The 18,804-nt window shown below is 32.5% G+C and overlaps 2 protein-coding genes across 2 annotated transcripts in view; one reads left to right on the top strand and one right to left on the bottom strand.

The window, feature by feature from the left end:
- The first annotated feature begins 1,573 nt into the window (after nt 1–1,573).
- Nucleotides 1,574–12,882, top strand: LOC137921296 (BAG family molecular chaperone regulator 2). The gene is made up of 4 exons (XM_068763964.1): nt 1,574–1,804; nt 3,365–3,507; nt 3,949–4,061; nt 9,559–12,882. The coding sequence occupies exons 1-4, from the start codon at nt 1,689–1,691 to the stop codon at nt 9,796–9,798; spliced, it is 612 nt and encodes a 203-aa protein (XP_068620065.1). The 5' UTR covers nt 1,574–1,688; the 3' UTR covers nt 9,799–12,882.
- A 1,121-nt stretch (nt 12,883–14,003) lies between these two features.
- Rab23 (RAS oncogene family member Rab23) overlaps nt 14,004–18,804 on the bottom strand; it is a 37,418-nt gene continuing 32,617 nt past the window's right edge. Inside the window, exons 4-6 of the mRNA XM_068764247.1 lie at nt 17,764–17,843; nt 16,202–16,371; nt 14,004–15,321 (exon numbers count right to left, since the gene is read on the bottom strand). Coding sequence (XP_068620348.1) covers nt 15,212–15,321; nt 16,202–16,371; nt 17,764–17,843 — 360 coding nt within the window. The 3' untranslated portion in view covers nt 14,004–15,211. The remainder of the gene's footprint in view (nt 15,322–16,201; nt 16,372–17,763; nt 17,844–18,804) is intronic.

Raw genomic sequence — 18,804 nt, forward strand, 5'->3', positions numbered from 1 at the left:
GATTTTTCAGTTACACATGTACATGTCCTTAATTTTTCATTATACATTGATATTTGTACATTAAGATATGATTATCTTACGTTAATTATTCAAATTAAACATTTTAATTAATGTATCTTTTATTTTGTTACCATATGTTGAATTTATTCTGTGCATAATATTTTTATATTATTATCTTTAAAATTTCTTTAGTTCAGTATAAAATAAATATTTTAGTTTGTCCAAATATTTTTTTATTATTTGTCAATGCCGTAAGTAAAATATTCGTTCGATCAACATTGTTAGTTATTAAAATAATATCGTATCGAAAATATTCCGAGAAGTGAATGTGTGAGCAAGATAGATATAGCTATGTTTTGACTACTTGAGCGCAGATAAAAACAGTTCCTTTTTGGAATTCACTTATTGTTAATAATTTATTAAATACGCTTCTCTTATTTCTAAGCTGAAAATGTCTATACTCTGGTCACTATTTATAACTTTTCCTCTTTATTTATTCTTAAAAAAATAGTAATTTTTTTAAGTTTTTTTTAAGCCTTCGGTGGTAAGTAGCAGGTGCTATAAGATATAGGTTTGAATATATATATCCATCGGTTCAAAGTATAACACTGAGGTATTTAAAAAAAATATAGTCTATGGGCGAGCAAGGAACCTCTAAACGGTTAACTTTAGAATGAGCAATTTATGCCCGTTTGATTAAACTATGTCTTAAATCGAAGATGAAAATCGTAGAACTGTCTTGAATAATAATACTTGTTAAATAATTGAGGCAGATTTAGATACAAGCACAAAGAGATGAAACCTCTAGTTCTACCTAAAATATTCATAATTTTAGATATCTACAGAAGTCCACCCCTGTCTGATTTTTTATAACTGAGCTCTACTTATGGAAGCCAATTAGACCTGAAGTTATCATTTGGACCTACATTCCTTCGACCAAGGACTTCGTACAACGGCGAATGCAATTAGATAATAACGTACGCGCGACTAGAAACTCCGTGATATAATTCTCAAAGGTGCATAAATAGACATGTAACTTTGACAAACAAAAATATTCCGTATGGAACAGGCAGTTTAGAGTGTATTTACTGTCTTATAACATACAGCCACTGTTTATCGTTAGGGACAGTTTTTTTTTGTTGGACACGAGGTAGCCGACCGTAGAAAACGCTAAATCTTAATTTCCTTACAGCAAGTAATTTCGCTCACAGCGTTAGATACCTGAGTTTCTATTAAAAAAATGTTACACCATATGTATCGAATTTCGTATTACCGATAATCATTTTCTTTTCAAATGTATGTAATGTATTGTAATACATATTACATTTATTCATAAATTTAGAAAAACAATTGAACACTTATGGTTTGCTTATGAATTTAAATAAAATTACTTTGCTTCCACTCTATACGTTTAGATAGTTAAGGTAATAGTCCGTTTTATCGCTACTACATAATGGTTAAAACAATACCGGCAATGACTGGATATAACTGAAAAATTTTTCGTCTATCTTATTTTGTTGTTAGCTTTTAAGTATTTTACAGTCTGTGCTCAATGATCTATTTTGACATTTGATCTGAGAGTAAACTTTCTAAAAGATTCATACAAAAAAAAATTGAAGAAATACGCAATATTTTTAATTATATGAGGTGTTAACTTAGCTACAATTATTGAGGAACTACGGGAAAATATGGAAGTAGACCAATACACGGGCGTAGCCAATGAATGGACATATTCCGGCGAAGGCTCCCGGTTACCACTTATCGACGAATCTTCGGTACTCGGGAATCAGGCACCAAAAGACAGGTAAATAATTTAAACTATTAATGCTTAATTAACAATACTTTGAATTTGTAGGCCGTATGAGATTAATAAGTAAATCTCGAGGACCTGAGGTGTATGGTTATAAAAAGATATTCATCTTCTGTATTACTTCCCACGCACTAAAGTTAAGATTAGATATAATTCTCCACGCTATTTATATAATTAAAATAATGATTTGTAATTATATATAAAAATGTTCGAAAGTCTTGTATTTTTAATAACATGCAATGACACTTATTTAAAAAAAAAATAGAAGTACCAATTGGATAATTTTTGTCCAATTGATATGTCTATTTTTACTTGTAATAATTTAACCCAATTATAATATTTTATTAATCTAATAAGATTAAAACTGTCCATATTTAATTTTTTATAGCTATGAACTCATATGTCTATCACACAAAGAGTTTCCATATTAGGCAACTGTACAATAGCCAAGTGAATGATTCATAGAAATTAACATATATTAAGAATACTCCTTTTAAATTTATTTTCATAGGAGAAGAAAAAAGTTTTTGAATGGTCTAATGATATTGGTAAAGAGGTTGTAGTATATTTATTGTGGGATATCTTATCTTTTACACAATTGCTGTATACTTATTTATTCTTTTATTACAAATATAAAAGTACACTTTCTATTGATCATCTAGACCACGAATTGCAAAAATGTCAGGTCTTAGATCAAATTTGTTAAAAAGGCTTTTTAGAGTCAATATTGTACAAAAATCCACAACTGTTTATTATGTTCATGCAATATTTTTTTACTTTAAAGTTTTAAAATTAAATGTAATTAGAAAAAAAGTATTTAAATTTAAATGTTTTTAGGTAATTTGCAATAATAATTGGTAGGATATGTAATAAACAATATACAATTGTAATTAATAATTTTATGTTCCTATTTTTTAGTTAATTAATGAAAAGATAATATCTTGTTTATTTAATCAACTGCAAAATTTTAAAATTGATTTGTATTTTGTATCAATAACAAAAACAGTTTTAATTAATAAGTAACTTGGCAATGGAGGCATGAGGTATTACTGATACTGTTTTAGAAAACTGGTCTTTAAGCTTAAATTATTTTGATAACTATTCTGAGTTAAAGAGAAATTTTTATTGTTATTAAAATGCAGCCAAAGCATGCTGAAACTTAATATAGTTAATGTAACTACTAAATGAAATAGAAGGAGTAATGCTTTTTAATTGAAATATGCTATTTTACAAATTTTACTTTAATATGGAGCAGTTAAAAAGGGATCATTTTATTATGTTATAAAATTAAGTAGATTTGAAAAAAATTAAAAAGAAATTTTAGACTTATAGACATTATGTCTGCAAACCAAAATAAATATAGCTAATATTTAATTTTCTTGGACATCATTGAGGTTTCTTGGCAACTCTTGTGCTGTCACACCTTGGATCTATTCCTAGGCAACCTAGGAGTTAGTGGCTTATATAGGTGTCTAGCATGGCTGATAAAATTTACTTAGCTGGTCTGGTAATTGAATAAAAATAAATGTAACAATATAACTATCTGGTAAACAGGTTAATTGCTGTATTGGATCAAGTGGAGCTCCGTGTGGAAAGGCTACGCCGGGACACTGTGCGAATTGAAGAGGAAAGGGACTCCTTACTTTCCACCTTGGACAGTGTTAAGCACTCTGATCTTTTGACTGATATATCTGAATGTGTGTATATTTGTTTTAACACAATTAGGAAGTATTTTTTTCACTTCTTTCATTTTAATTAGTCATGGGTTTTGTCTGTACATATGAGATTTCCGTAATTAATATTAAAATACATATACTGTTTGCAAAAACAGAATATATATGTATATGTATATATATATGTATAGATTTGTATAACAGCTTTACTTCTGTGATTGTGTACACTTAAATAAAACTTCAGGCACTACTTATTACGTAGTTACTTTCGAAAATCCACTGTTTTAGCATTTTTAATTATAATCTTGTAGGCATCTTTTACTACATTGCATTGTGAATCTCACAGTTTAGGTAATTTAAATTTTTAACCATAAACTATAACCCTTTGTTATTGAGGTGATATAATTGTCTTATTAAGAATTAATAACCTCTTTGTTCGATTTTAATTAATAATAATTTACCCAGGTGATAAGGATGATATCATAAGGTATGCGGACAGGATCCTCGCTCGCGCCATGACTGTGGAAGTGGCCGTGCGAACTGACCGCGACTCGCAACAGGAAGAAGCCTTGCATCAGGTGAGATAAGCGAAATATGTTTAAAACATTTAAACTAAATACAATATGAGGCATTGTGGTTTATTATTTCCGTTACATTATTATATAATTAATCCTTGGTTCTCTGGAGACCACGGATTGGCAAGCGAAGCATAGGATAACTAGCCACAACATGGACAGTGGACTCAATTTAGGTTGTTATAAGACTGGCTGAACCAGTTTTATTGAAAATCAATGGGGGAAGCCTATATTCAGCAGTGGTTATATTTTGACTAAAACTGTGATGAACCTTATTATTGCAATGTTTAAATTTTGCAATAAATTTGAAGTGAATTCAGATTCATAAATTAAGCGGTTTATTTCATTCCAATTACAATCTTTTGTGTTTATCTCTTTAGATAAAAATATATAGATAAGTTTGGTATTTTTTTATTTTCGTTGAGTCTCTGACAAGGTTCTTATCAAGAGAAAATATGGAAATTCATGAGGAAAATGTTAAAAATAACATTTTTTTTCCCCACACAATCTACAGAGTTAATTAGTAAACCGGATACCAGCTGAACCACAATATATAAAGAAAACTGCTGTACTATTTATAGACTGAAGAGCTTACTTCAAACATTTTTAATGTTTTTTAAATTAATAATTTATGACTTCTAAGATTTATGCCAAAATTAGTTATATATTGAAAATATCTATTTATTTAAATATTTTGAGTAACTTTCTGCCATCTTATTCATGTCTAGTTCCAGGGGAGTTTAAACCACTACATTGTCTATAAAAATTATTTCATCGTTCAATTTAATATTTAAATAATATTTGTTGACATCAATACATTTCTATTTATTTAGGTCCTCTATTAGATTAATAATAAGCTAACCGAACACAATAGTAAATGATCCATTATTAATAATTAATGCTAGGTTTTTTTAATTGTTTTTAATAATAGCAAACAATGCTAAATTGTTATTGCAATTATTGCACCGTGATGTAACCCTTCTAACAATGTAACCTTGCTACGAGGTCGTTTCTTTGCACGCTCTATATTGCATTCTTTAAAAAGCTATTTTCCATTCCAACTGTATGATCGGCGTGTAGTTATTATTTCTCACTGGCGAGACTTAATCTGCGTAAACAAGACGATTGTTTATAGTTGTAACAGTTTTAAAAAAGTGAATACTGTCAATTAATGTATGATAAACTTTATTAAAATTGTTTTCAGAAATAATAAATATGGTAATAATAAACAGTCGTCAAAATTCAGATAACTATATATTCAAAATAATTCATGTTTACTATCTGTTCCAGCAGACTTTTTACTGTCAGACGTTATGTCGCATTTCAATAGAGAAAATAAATTGACCTTACATATTTCAAAGTGATAACTTTATACAGGGTGATTGAAAATGGGTGTAAAAGTTTTGAAGATTACATATTACTTTTTGGGTAGTACAAGTTATTTTGGCGATCTTTGGTGAAGGCCTTTGCCTTCTGGGCTTCTATCGGCCGATATGAATAAAGTAAATGCTTTCTAAATGAAGCACTTCATTTATTACTGCTGAGAACTATAGTTTTGTCGTTCAGTCCGGTGAAATAGAAGTATGAAAGAAGAACAAGAAACCACTCGAGCCTTAGTACCTTAAAAGAGGTTTTAGGCTGTCTCCTGTGTCTTGCCTTCTCACATGTTAGACATATTCTTGTCTTGTCTCTGTGAGCTGATTTCTGCAATCAAGCGGCACTGCGCTCATGTTGCGTCGTGGTTAGCCCTACTCAAGCAACCCAGATCTAAAGAAAAATTATTACTTGAAAACTTTCTATTTTTTATATTGATCAAATGTTGAAATAAACATGCATGTCTGTATGGGAAATAAAAATGTGTTTTATGTTTGAAGTTGCGAATGTTTGTGTTTTTGTTTTAAAGAACTAATTTTAATTTCAATGACAACAAACCGGTTAGTGAGTTAATTTAAATTGGCTCCGAATATCATTTTCGCCGCATTGATTTTTAAAAAGTTGGCAACCTTGTACAAAGACGTTCATTGCCCCGACTAGCCTGGCTCAAGGATTTTGCTTTGCTTTACGATTATCTTTGTTTGCTGCGCTAAATGATTATATATTGTTTGTGAACGTTGATCGTTTATTGCGGGAAGGTCATAGGACCTGCAATAAGAAGGGACAAGTAATGTAAACAAAACAATCAAGGAAGAAATAATATTTTTAACTCGACAAAATGATCTGTGATATGGATTGTAAGGAAAAGAAAAAAAAAAGATTAATAAAATAAATGTACAAAAATGAACAAAAATAATACACTTATGTAATGTAAATGTAGTACCCAAAGAGAAGGCGATTGAAGTGAGGCGATGTATGAAAGAAAACATATGAAAAGAAATGTAAAATATTTATTTATTTACACTCCTTTGTACGCCATAGATTATAATTAAAAAAAGAAACAATTCATGTAGTGGAACAAGAGACGGCCTCATCGTTCGAGGCGATCTTTACAGACAACCTTTGGATGGAGATCAGAGACATGAAGGAGAGGGTAGTTTAGTGTGTACATTCATATGTACTGTCTATATTACTATATGTATTTATACATATATTACTATACAAACATACACAAAAATACTTATACACACACACATATGTATATAAAAAAATTACGTGGAAATGGTATTACATAAATATGAATATATAATAATACAAATGCTGCACAATATCCTATTTTGGAAGCCAAGGAAGCGCTCTTTTACCATTTTTAATACGATAGGGGAGGCCTGAGAGGGCCAAAAAAGTTGGCCATAAAACAAAAAAAACCTTGCCCATTTTAATTATTACTAACACTCTTATATTATTCGAAGGTTAAAATGCTTTAATCACTACACTGTTACGGGTAATTAGTGATTTTATTAAAAATTGGAATAACTACCGGAATGTTTATTGTTGTAATTAACATTGAAACTGTCTTTGAAAGTACGTGAACAAAAACAATATCTAAATAAGGAGTTTTTCGAACGTTAAACATTCCCATTGCTTCCGCCTGCAAGTATGTGAACTGGCTGACTTTTTTTGTTGATCTGGGTCTATACCGGACCTCTTGAACACGTTCACTTGACTTAGCTCGAAGGCTCCCTCGAGGACTTTTACTCGGGATGTCACAACATTGGGAGGCCGTCGACCTAATAAGTTTTATAAAAAGATTATCGTAAATTAAACATCGATAAGACAACTTCTTAATATTCTTGTGCCGGGTATATTGCGGTGTTGGTGTTTCACCTAGAAGGCTTAAGGAAGTCCTTTCAATTCATTGACGCTTACCTTTGCCGACCTGACTCCTTACTTTATTTAACCAAATTACCAGATCTACCTATGCTATTTTAGCTGTTCGCTTTTGACTTAAATCCGTCATCAGTTTAATGGAGATATCGCTATACCTCTGGTCATCTCCCATACAATTTTTATTCCTAATTAATTCATTAACTAGAGGGATTTTTATTCACCTAGTGTGGTAATTATTGAGTTGTACGTACACTACATTAAAATTACACCAGCCCTTGCAGCGTAAACCGGTGATTACTAAATTACTGTTTTAACGTATTAACACTGGTAATAATGTGTTGTTCATTCGCTATATCTTACGTATTGTCCCTGAAAATTGTACGTTGTTAGTCCGTTAAGTAAATCATTAGAATAATTAAGGTAATGGTGCCCTGGGTAGTGGTAGCCCGACGGTGGAGAAATGAGATTTGCGATCGTAGGTCGTTGGTTCGATTCTCGGTATACAGTCTTATACATAATTCACACTTAATTGTAATGGATTGGTTGCTCACAAACGAATCTCCAGAAGATAGGCAGCTGTTTCCTATGCGTACCATAATACCGCTATGCAATTGTCAACCTATGGACATTTTTGGGTACCTTTTTTTTCCTATGTCATGCAATGGCCTCTATGGATCAAACTAATGTTTTAATGGGTTCTTAGTTGTAGTACCAAAAAAAAATTATTTTGTACATCGACTCATATTTTTAGCATAAGAAAATGATTACACTTAACTAAATAAGATGTTTAATAACTTTAAATACAAGATATTTCATTAAGCAATCTTATGGTAATATAAATTCTATTGAAGGTGGTGAATCTTGATGTAACTGTTTTTCAGTTAGAAGAGTGGGTTAGAGTAGTTTTATGGTTAACCAGATGTGATATCTTATGTTCCAAGACCTCGCGTTTTTCACTACTAATGCAATCTTTATGCTGTAGTATCAAAACAGCAACAGCATTGATAGTTTCAGCAATTTCGGGAAAATTATTCAAAATAAAATGATGTATGTAATATACATAAATATTAATATGGACTACCAACTGACCCGGCGAATTTCGTTAAAAACGTACAAAGGACGAGCAAATTTCGTAATTTTAAATTTACACAAAATTATAAAGTTATATTTTTGACACGGTTAAGATAATATTTTTTTAATTCATGAATTTCATATTTTAATACTAATGATCCTATTTGAAATAGAGCCACATCCGAAAACACAAAAAACGTAAATTTTTTTCAGCCATTCTAAAGTTACAAGAGGTCTAATTATTTATTGTTTATAGATATTGTATTATTTTCCGAAATATCATATTCCAATACTATGTTCTATTATACTATATATTATTTCGCAAGTTTAATTAGAATCACCGAAACTAAATAATTAAAATCACGATCCACCGCTGTGGTTCTTGATGTATTCTTTGATTTGAAAATCGAAAATTCGTCAAGTGAATTATTAACATAAATAGATAAAAAACCTTGCCTCTTTAATAAAAATCCGTCTATAGTCCTACGGTGCTTTAAAAAGGTTATTTACATTATGTTAAATTTTGTTACATTTTATTTACCTGGTCATTGACATATGTAAATGTCCATTAAATTATTGTATGTTAAGTTTGATATATTTAATCCTTTGCATTTTGTAAAATTTTATCATTGTTATTTTAGCCATAAGACATCCACTCCTCGACATAGGCCCCCACCATAAATTTCCAGCTTGCAGACGACTTTAAGACACCAGCGGTCTTCAGTAAAATTTACGTTAATAAATTTTGGATTCATAAATCTCCCTTAAGAGATATTAAGCATTGACCAGAAAATAGAACTCTTTTACAACAAGTTTTTCGAGTAACAATAAAACCAAAGTATTTATTTAAAAATTTTTTGATTGTATTGAAAACATACGATAGATATTCATCATAATCTGAATACGGATATCAGTTTAATATAAGTTAGATTTAAATACCGGGTTTATTTTGATAATCACGTTTCAGATTTTGTCTTTTAAGCTTTCAATCTATACGGCTGACTTTATTATTTCTATCTTTATCATGGGACTGCGTTGGTGAAAAAGAAGCATTCACTAATCTGGTTTAACTATGATAAATTGGTTTACAACTAGTTTGTTATTTCGGTCGCTAAATTTGTCGGTAAACGAAGTAGTCGTTCAAATTCCAACACGCAATTTCCAGGTGAACTTGTACATCGACCAGCTCGTGATGTCGGTGCACGACGACGCGGTGATCGCTCACACCCGCTGCCAGTCGTACATGAACGCGTGCACCTCGCATCCCGACACCAGCTCGGGCACCGACAAGAACTTCGAGACGGCCATCCTGGGCTGCACGCTCGACGACCAGAAGAGAGTTAAGAAGCGCTTGCAGGGCCTGCTTGATTACTTCGCGAAGCTCAACGTCACCACCTGTTCGTGAAGCGTGCTCGCCCTGGTCGGCGGACTCCACATCCGCTGAGCTCAGGTCACGGTGAGTGCGGCTTCTGTTTTTCGTGCTTTGTGTTAATTCGCGTGCACAACTATTTCTGTGAGCTCATTCATTTCCCTGTGATTTAAGCTATTTGGATAAGCCTTTAAAAGGTTCATGTTAAATTTTGCTGCATTAAATCACAAACAATTTTATTATAAAACTTTCACTTACATCGCAGAATACAGTGTCGTATAAGCTTATATACCTTTGTGATTTTTAGTTACGTATATTTTAATTTCTGTGTATTTTGAAAGAGTTAAAATGTTATCTGTAATATGATTTGTAAATTAAATGTCAGTTCTCAGGTAACAACGCATTTCGTGATTTGTGTATTGAACAAAGTTCAATGAATATGACAACTCAATATACATAAGTTGTCTTAAATATGTTTTATATAACAGGCGCTCTTTAGACAGGCTAGCCTTAAGTTCACGCGTGAGATCCGCGATGCCGGCGGTAGTGTGTAATGACCGGACGTGGGCGGGGATTTATCAGACGCATGACTTAGTCGGTTATCTAAAGCGATTAATAGACGTTCAAATAAGTACGCGAACATTAAAATCGCCGCGCAAGTTTCCAATCCTATCCAAACGCCTCGCACGTTAGCAACACAACGAGCCGTGAGCCCTCGTATAGTTTAAGCACATATGACGCCATTACGATTTTGTGTTATTTTACTTTACTGGATATTAAAAAATGTTTTTGAAGCCTTTCACAAGAGGTTATACCTAAATTCAAATAAATACAAAGATAAAAATGAGAAATTGGAAGGTTACATTAAGGTACTTGACATTTTATAGAATGTGGAACTATTGAACAACTGATTCTGTTAAGAAAAAAAATGATTCTTAAAGAACTGGATTGGGAAGCTCTTTAGGTAATCTATTCTTCATTTAGTCTCCGGTTGACTTTTTTCTTGTTTTTCATAATGCAATTAGATAAAAATATTATTTATCCTAAATATATATACATAAACTCTGAGTAGTTAAAATAGCGAAACAATATAAGCTAGTCCGCAATGTGTTCCTGAGGACTCACTAAGTTCGCGAACTTTAAAATCGCAATCTATAAGCTCGAACGTCTATCAGCCGCTTAACGTTAACATACCAGTTAAAATTATATAACGTTACCAACTTAAAATTATAATATTTTACCACTAAAAAGATTAGGATATGTTCTAACCTTTATTATAGTTATTATTATTTTTGAGGTATATTGTAGAAATATTATTCGAAATGAGTGAAAATAAATCGTGAACTCAATAAACTACAGTTAAATTTGCTTAGTGTATTTAAAAAAAAAATACTTATTCAAATTTAAAAAAAAAATGTCTTAATTCGCACTCCGGAACTGAGGCGTGGACTGTTCTTGTCGTTTAAATACAAGCAACGTTATTGTATCCTGTCATTTAATATAAATATTCTCGTCCGTATTTTCATACTATAAATGTGTATTGAATAAAAAAAAGATGTTCTGAAATCATTTAACTATCATTCTTATTGTAACATTTGTCTCTTTAGATGGTAGTAGAATTTTAAACTATTCCATAGCTTAGAATGTGCAAATGTATTATGCACGAATCTATTTCTGTATAAACTACAAGTTGAATATGTAAACAGGGAAAAAGATAATACAGATTTAAATATTTCATGTTCACAAATTTATGTGAATCTTTAGGTTAACTACGTACTTACTGTTTGCATGAAAACAAACAGAAACGCGTGATTTTACACAATGCTCAAATGTAATCCTCCATCTTGAATACGTGTATCTACAGATAAAAAAACTATTAGTTGAAATTAATATTTAATGGCGGGTTTATTTTATTTTGCTTTCATTGCGTAATTTTTTTTATTTTGATTGAATAGATTTTTTGTCTGTCATATCGGAACTATTTACTTCTCGTATGTAGTAAAAGTTACTATACTTGTTAACTTATTACAACGTATGCAAAAAATTACTGCCATACAGAGACCCGATATTTGGTTGCTTGATTGCCGACAATATGGAAACGACTTCTTAATTCGAATTTTTTTTATCTTAAACGCATGTTCGCATTAGATCTGCTGAGATGAAAATTTCGCATTTGGGGATTATTTTTCATAAAAGTAAACGCATCCTTATACTTGGTCTCTGATATTGATTTAATGTGGTGTGTAAAGCGGTTTAGTATTTCGTTTTAATGCCTACGTGCTCCGATTAATTCTACCAAGACATACATCACATTTGTTTATGTACGGTAGTCCAGCTATTGAAGCGAGAGTAGGGTTTATAAACTTTTTGTAATTTTATACGAACAAGTATGTTTTCGGTTTATGGTTTTATAGTTGCTGTTGAATATTGCCATCTAAATATTTAATATTATTTACTAATATACTTCTTAAGTATTAAAATTAAATGTGAATTTAAATGGTGCGGAAAGGTAAATGATAGAGCTTGAAAATGGAACCATGTATCGGGTTGATTTTCGATGTGCCGAGTGCATACATGTTTGTTGAATAATTAATCACACAATAAAGAGAATTATCATAACAACTGTATGTTCTTAATCAAAACGTCAGATATTTGTATTTTCTAAATAAAATTTACTTAATTTTGGCAGCCTTACATAACTCTTCCTATACTTGACATAAAAATTGTTTGGCCATATTAATTTCCCGTCCATTCCATGATGATACATCCAGGAAATCTACCTGGTCTACATTCAAGTTTTCCCAGTTTAACTCACAGAAGCTGGTATTTATTGTGCATTGCTCTTTGTTTAGCAGAGTACATTTAATATATACAATTATAAGTCCTTATTGCCTGTAGAATATATAAATGTGTTATGTTATCCCGTATGTATTTGTTGTATGTGCACGTGCTATCGCGCTAGCGCACGTGTCGATCGCCTACGTCAGCGGTCGCATCGCACCCGTGTACTTTGTAACGTTTACCTTTTAATATCTTTATATTGTATACCTGTATACCAGCAACTTAATACCAAATTGTATGCTAAATTATTAGGTTTTATCGGCGTCGTTTTTAATAAAACGTCTGTATGATTACATGTTGTTTTATTTAATCTGTATTTTTTTATGAAAATGTAACGATTGAAACTTTTGAATCTGTGACGTGATTTAAACATCATTCGCACCTATATCGTATTGACACATGACGAGGAATATTTCATAAAACATGTTCGCTTAAAAGGAGAGGAAGAAGGAGCAGAATCGCTTAGTGTGAAAAGAGGTGACAAGGAGGAAGAAAAGACGACGATCACCGTTACGATACTTCAACGCTAATTATGGATGTCTCCTAATATTTAAAAATCTTTAGAAATCTGAACAATGAAGAAATTATTTTGTTTGTTTTTTTTCACATATTTTATTAAATGATTTTTTTCCCAATTACATGTATGAAAATGTGGGTAAACATAAACGTTATCTATTTTCATAGGACAATAAACAAAATGTAAATATCAGCAGCAAAAACATTTCGATTTCATCGACTTAGTAAGTCTTTCTATGGGCAGTTTAAACGTTGTAACGATGGGATTCCAGATAGTTTTTAAAATCAATGTCAAAAAATGTTTGCGCGCCTAGAATTAGTTACTATATCAAATGAAGTGTTCGCCTCCGTGTTATTTCAATGTTAATTAAATATTTAATAATCATTCAAAAAATAAATATAATCTTGCCTAGTTACGTCTATTCTTCTCGAGTTTCCATCCCATGTATAATTTTAGAGTTTTCAAAACAAATTTCTTTTCGCAAATGAGGCGAGCAATGGTAGTCCTGCGGTAGAGGACAAACAAGTGACCGTAGGTCGCGGGTTTGTTCTCCGAGACACAATCTTATATAATTTACAAAGGATAGGCAGCAGCAACCTTTGCGTAATCACACTAGGATAATTAACCCGCTTGCCATGCGTGGCGATATGGTATATTCCGTCGTAAAAATCTTTGGGTGAGACTTATGCCTTGTAGTAGGCGTCTGTGGACTGTAACGGCGATGACGACATGAAACATAACTTATAATTGATGTTTAGGTTTACTGATAAAGTTGGGAGTGTCTATGGAATTCATTACAGTTGTTTATTAGAAGAAAAAAAAAAAAGATTTAGGAAAAAATAATTTATTGTAAACAATTAAGTACAAAATATTTACAAACGCATCTTGTTTAATGTAGTTTGACTATTCGTATTTTAACAATTCTTACTGCTAATAGCTTATGACGAAATTAGTATAATATAGTCAATAAGAATAGTGCAGAACGATTAGTTACCTAAGGCACTGTCCGCGATGACGCCTCCATTCTCTGACAATTGGTTCGAACTTCGGTCAAACTATATAAGTAGGCTAGTTATACAAAATTTATGTAATATTTATTCAAATTTGAATATAACATTAATCTTAAAGAAATTAATTTGACACAGCATGATTCGTTACACTACTTTCGGACTTGAAGCAAAATAAAGAGCTATTTATAAATACATTCAGAGGAGGAATAAAAATAAAACAAATTATGATGTAAATAATTGAAATATAAAATATTAAGAATTAACAACCGGTATTATACATAAGCTGAGTTATAATATTTGGATAAATGATTACTGAAAGATGATGTGTTAGCTTATTATAGAAACTACTTTTGTTTCGAAATAATCATCAGGGATTCGAATAAAAGAGTGAGACGGATATATATACGACTATCTACATACATCTGCTTGTGCGCAAGATGACAACAAAATATTTTCATTTATTCATCGCCGAAACCGCCTCCGTTATTTTTGAGCGAAATAATTTTATATAAATATGCGTTTTAATAGTATCTGAGGTGTTTTAACAAATATATTAGTATAATGAATCGTGTAAACTTTATTTTCAAAGCGTTACAAGAGAATTATGTAAGGCCTTTCGGCAATATAGTGCTTATGACATTCGTATTAAAATATTCTATCCAAACTATAATAATTAGCATTGCACATTGCATATTAATTTATACATGGCTACATAAAATATATGTACACGAGTAAGCAAAACGGTATATAAATATCTTTCGTTTTTGTGTATTGTGTGTTCTCCGAACTGGTCACACCGTGACTTCAGAGCTAGACCTGTTCATCATGTCACCTGATGCAAGGTGTAGGCTTCTGCCAAAGATTTGCCACCTTGACCAGTCTTGCGCAGCGACTTCCCGCGACGTTGACTGTGTCGGTCCATCTAGCGGGAGCGACCTAATTACGCCACGTCTTCTGGCTCTCAGCTTGAAATCAAATGATATAAACGAAGTAATGGCCTGAACTTAAGCTCGCACTTGGCTGCAAAAGAGCTTAAAAATTTTTAGTTGTCGTGTTTGACAAGTACAAACATGGCAGTCGGTCACAGTATGCGACACGCGTTCCTAAGTACGTTCCTCTTCTTACCACCGGGTCGATGCTTCACGGGCCGTAGGAGTATGGTGCCGTTGCTGTTGTGATTTGTGAACGTACCTGCAAACACAATGGAGATACATACGGCTTCATTTACTATCATTTATATGCCGTTCACCACGAGAAGAATGTCAGAAAAGCGGAATTTGGTAGAAACTAAAACTAGATTGACTCTCTTATAACGATATTCTTTAACTTAATGCCACGAGGGTTCCGAACGTAGCCTGATCTGAGAGAAGCCCACGAGAAACTCAGTCGGGTTTTAGTTATGGTCACTCACAATATCCTTTACGAAGTAGAATTCATTCCCAAGCTTTATAATAACTTAAAAATCCTTCACATTATAAAAGGAGCTTTTACAAAGTTTTGTACCACAGTTACCTGTAAAAGAGTTAATAATTCTATGAAGCATAGAGAAAGGTATAACATGGTTATTATTATTTCTAGTGCTTTATTTCTTATAATTTCTAATTCTTAAACTTTACTGCACGTTTATAACCTGACTCTTCACGATAAGTTAAAGTTGAGACCACGTGGACAATCACTCATCCGTTGATCTGTTCAAGTCAATTACTAGATTCTGTTGCTACTGTCCCGCAGAAAAAAGAGGATAGGACAGTGTGGAGAGAACTTATAATCTTATCCGTCAAGATGGACACGACTTTTAGCAATGAAGACAGATGAATCAGTTTTTGTTTAACTAGACTATGACGATGTTTTTTTTATCGTCAATGCTGCTTTCTCCGGGTTTCAAGTCGCATGGTGTTTAGCGCTTAGACCTCTTGATAGCGACACTGAGCGACATTTAACGAAATGTTTCGATCTCAGTCAGTTAAAAAGTTAAAGCGAGAAAATGCCACCTCCAAACCGTAAATTCCAGGTAAGAGCTTTCGTCACTGATAAAAGCATCAGCAAATATAAACAATTATTTGGTGCCTACCTATAACAGGAGTGGTGAGTGGAGGCGAATCTGTCGCGTCGTCCCTGCGCAGGTCGGCGATGCAGCGGGCTGCCAGCGCACGGAACACCGCCCCGACATTCACGTCCTCTTTCACCGAGGCGCGCATGAGCCTGCAGCCTAACGCGCGCGCCACCAGCTCCGCCTCGTCCCTGACACACACAGGAGATTTAATCTATCGTACATTAACTCTTGAAATTGAATATATCTTATGTCACCTTATTTTTTGCGTAGTAATTTTCAAGATTATAAGCGATTTTTAAGAACCACAACTATTTTTTATCTTGCAATTACTAGACAAAAGATTTTTTTTTATACATAACCTATATAAATAGTTACAAAAATACAAGGATCAGATAAATTTAATAAGCGGTAGTGATAATAAAATATAGGATTTCCGTTTTATTCTGGATGATATAAGAATAAAATTATGCATTTACTCAGAAACGGAGAAAGGCATAGTACATTTTGTTAGGCACATGTGTTTTTATTTTGACAAAACAAATACTTTTTGTTATGTAAATACTTATGTTATTAATCTATAATGATCTTGAAAAGTAACAAAAAATGGTCTTAAAAAATAAATACCTTTTCAAAGTATATAAGAAGTGATTGGTAAAAACTATTATTTAAAAATGAGCATGATTTTAAAATCATAACGATTTCAATTATTAACAATTTTTCATTACATTTTTTTAACGTAATAACTATTTTACACAAGAATTATTAAACGCTTTAGCAGGTAATTAATATTAAAAGAAATTAAAATTCTTTAAATACGTTTTTCTTTTCAATATGTCAAAAGACGTAAGTCATAGTATAGAATTATTTCTCATGTTTCGTTAACCATACGAATGACTTCAAATGCAATATAATACTTGCTTTTCTTTTATTCAGTGTTAGTTTATATTGAATTTATTTTTATTTTGTTTTCATTTAAAAAATATACGATTTAATGGGGGCTTACTATTAAGCAGGAAATACTTATGTATTTATTTTTGAAATCTATTATAACTTTTAAAAACATTTGTAATATCGTTTACATGCAGCCAGTTTATAAACATTTTTTTAGTTGATAGACATCCACAGCAAAGTATAGGCCGCCCCTGCGGGTCACCACGATCTTGCACTGCTCGCATCAAGCGACTTTCCACAGCCTTAACTGTTTCGTCGGTTCACTTAGTGGTGCCTACCCACCAAAAGCCTACCTGTTCGTGGTCATCACTCGTGGGCTCTTGAGCCTTTCATCCCCAACAGCCATCGGCCGTCGAGCCCACTGTCATTTCAGAATAGCTACGTCGGTGACTTGTTCTTCAACGAATCTTCTCATTTCCTAATTGAATCGTACGAAATGCTTATTACAGTAAGATTAATTACTGTAATGGCACTAGGCAACGAGCAAAGTTTTTTCACTTGGTGAGTAGAAACATATGGTGACAATAGTACGACAGTAGTATGCTATAAATTTTTTGATTCATCTTTGATGTAGAAAATGTAATTTATTTTAACGCTTAATCTAAGTTTTAATGGTAATTAAAACTCACGGTCCAACGACGCACTGGTCCATCAAATCTATTTTATTTTGCACAATTATTGTTGGGATTTCACCGCATTCATTCTCCACCTGAAATTAAAGATGATTTTTTTATGTATTACTAACTTGTTATGCTCTTTTATTTTAAATGATATTTAAAGGAACTACTCAATTAATAATCGAAATAACGACGTTGTTTTAGCCCATAGTACAGCACATTTCAAGGCATTTTATAATCGCCACGCTTGGCGATCGCAGTGTAGTATTATAGTACGCAGAGGGCGCTGCTGTTTATTCTCTAAAAACTTGTCTGTGAGCAGTGGCAATCTTATATAATTAATACACAAAGTGTGTATTATATCAGATTGTATCCCGGGATTCGATTCCGAAACCTACGATCGCAACTTTCAGACCTCTACCGCTGGATTGCCATTGCTCATCCGATATATACAGTTTCAAACAAAGCCTGATAATGTTTTTTTTTTTTTATTTTAGTAAATACCACCTATCCGTACAAATACGGGTATTAATACTCTGATAGTAGGAATGTGCAGTGTATACAATGATGTGGGCCGCTTGCAGACGGTCTTATTGTAAATTTATAGGGAAGGCATTGGACTTACGCCGGCTTAAATAATGATGTTGGTACAATGATCAGTCTCGACATCTTTAATAGAGCAACATTGTTCTGTAGGGTTCGTAAAGATGTGTTGACACACTTGCTTGATAAAGCTGAATATGTTATATACATAAATATTGTTTATTTATTTGCTGCATTATAGCACGAATTAATTATACTCTTTGTATTGTCAGCCGATGTACGTCCACTATAAGGCACAGGCCGCGCCCAAAGATCGTCACGACGACCGGTGTTGCGCTGCTCCAGCGACTTCCTATGTCGTCGATCCACCATGTGATAGCCTGCCCACGCCGGGTCACTCTGGGTCACTGGTGGCACCGGCTTGGTCGCCCCTCGAGAACCATATATTAATAGATAGTAAACGAGCTATACTTTCACCCCTTTAAAACTTTTACAACAATTTACCCTCAA

This window comes from Battus philenor, unplaced genomic scaffold (genome assembly GCF_028537555.1).
Source record: "Battus philenor isolate CCGP_79_NKW_IND1 unplaced genomic scaffold, ilBatPhil1.0.hap1 SCAF_19, whole genome shotgun sequence".
Lineage (NCBI taxonomy): Eukaryota > Metazoa > Arthropoda > Insecta > Lepidoptera > Papilionidae > Battus > Battus philenor.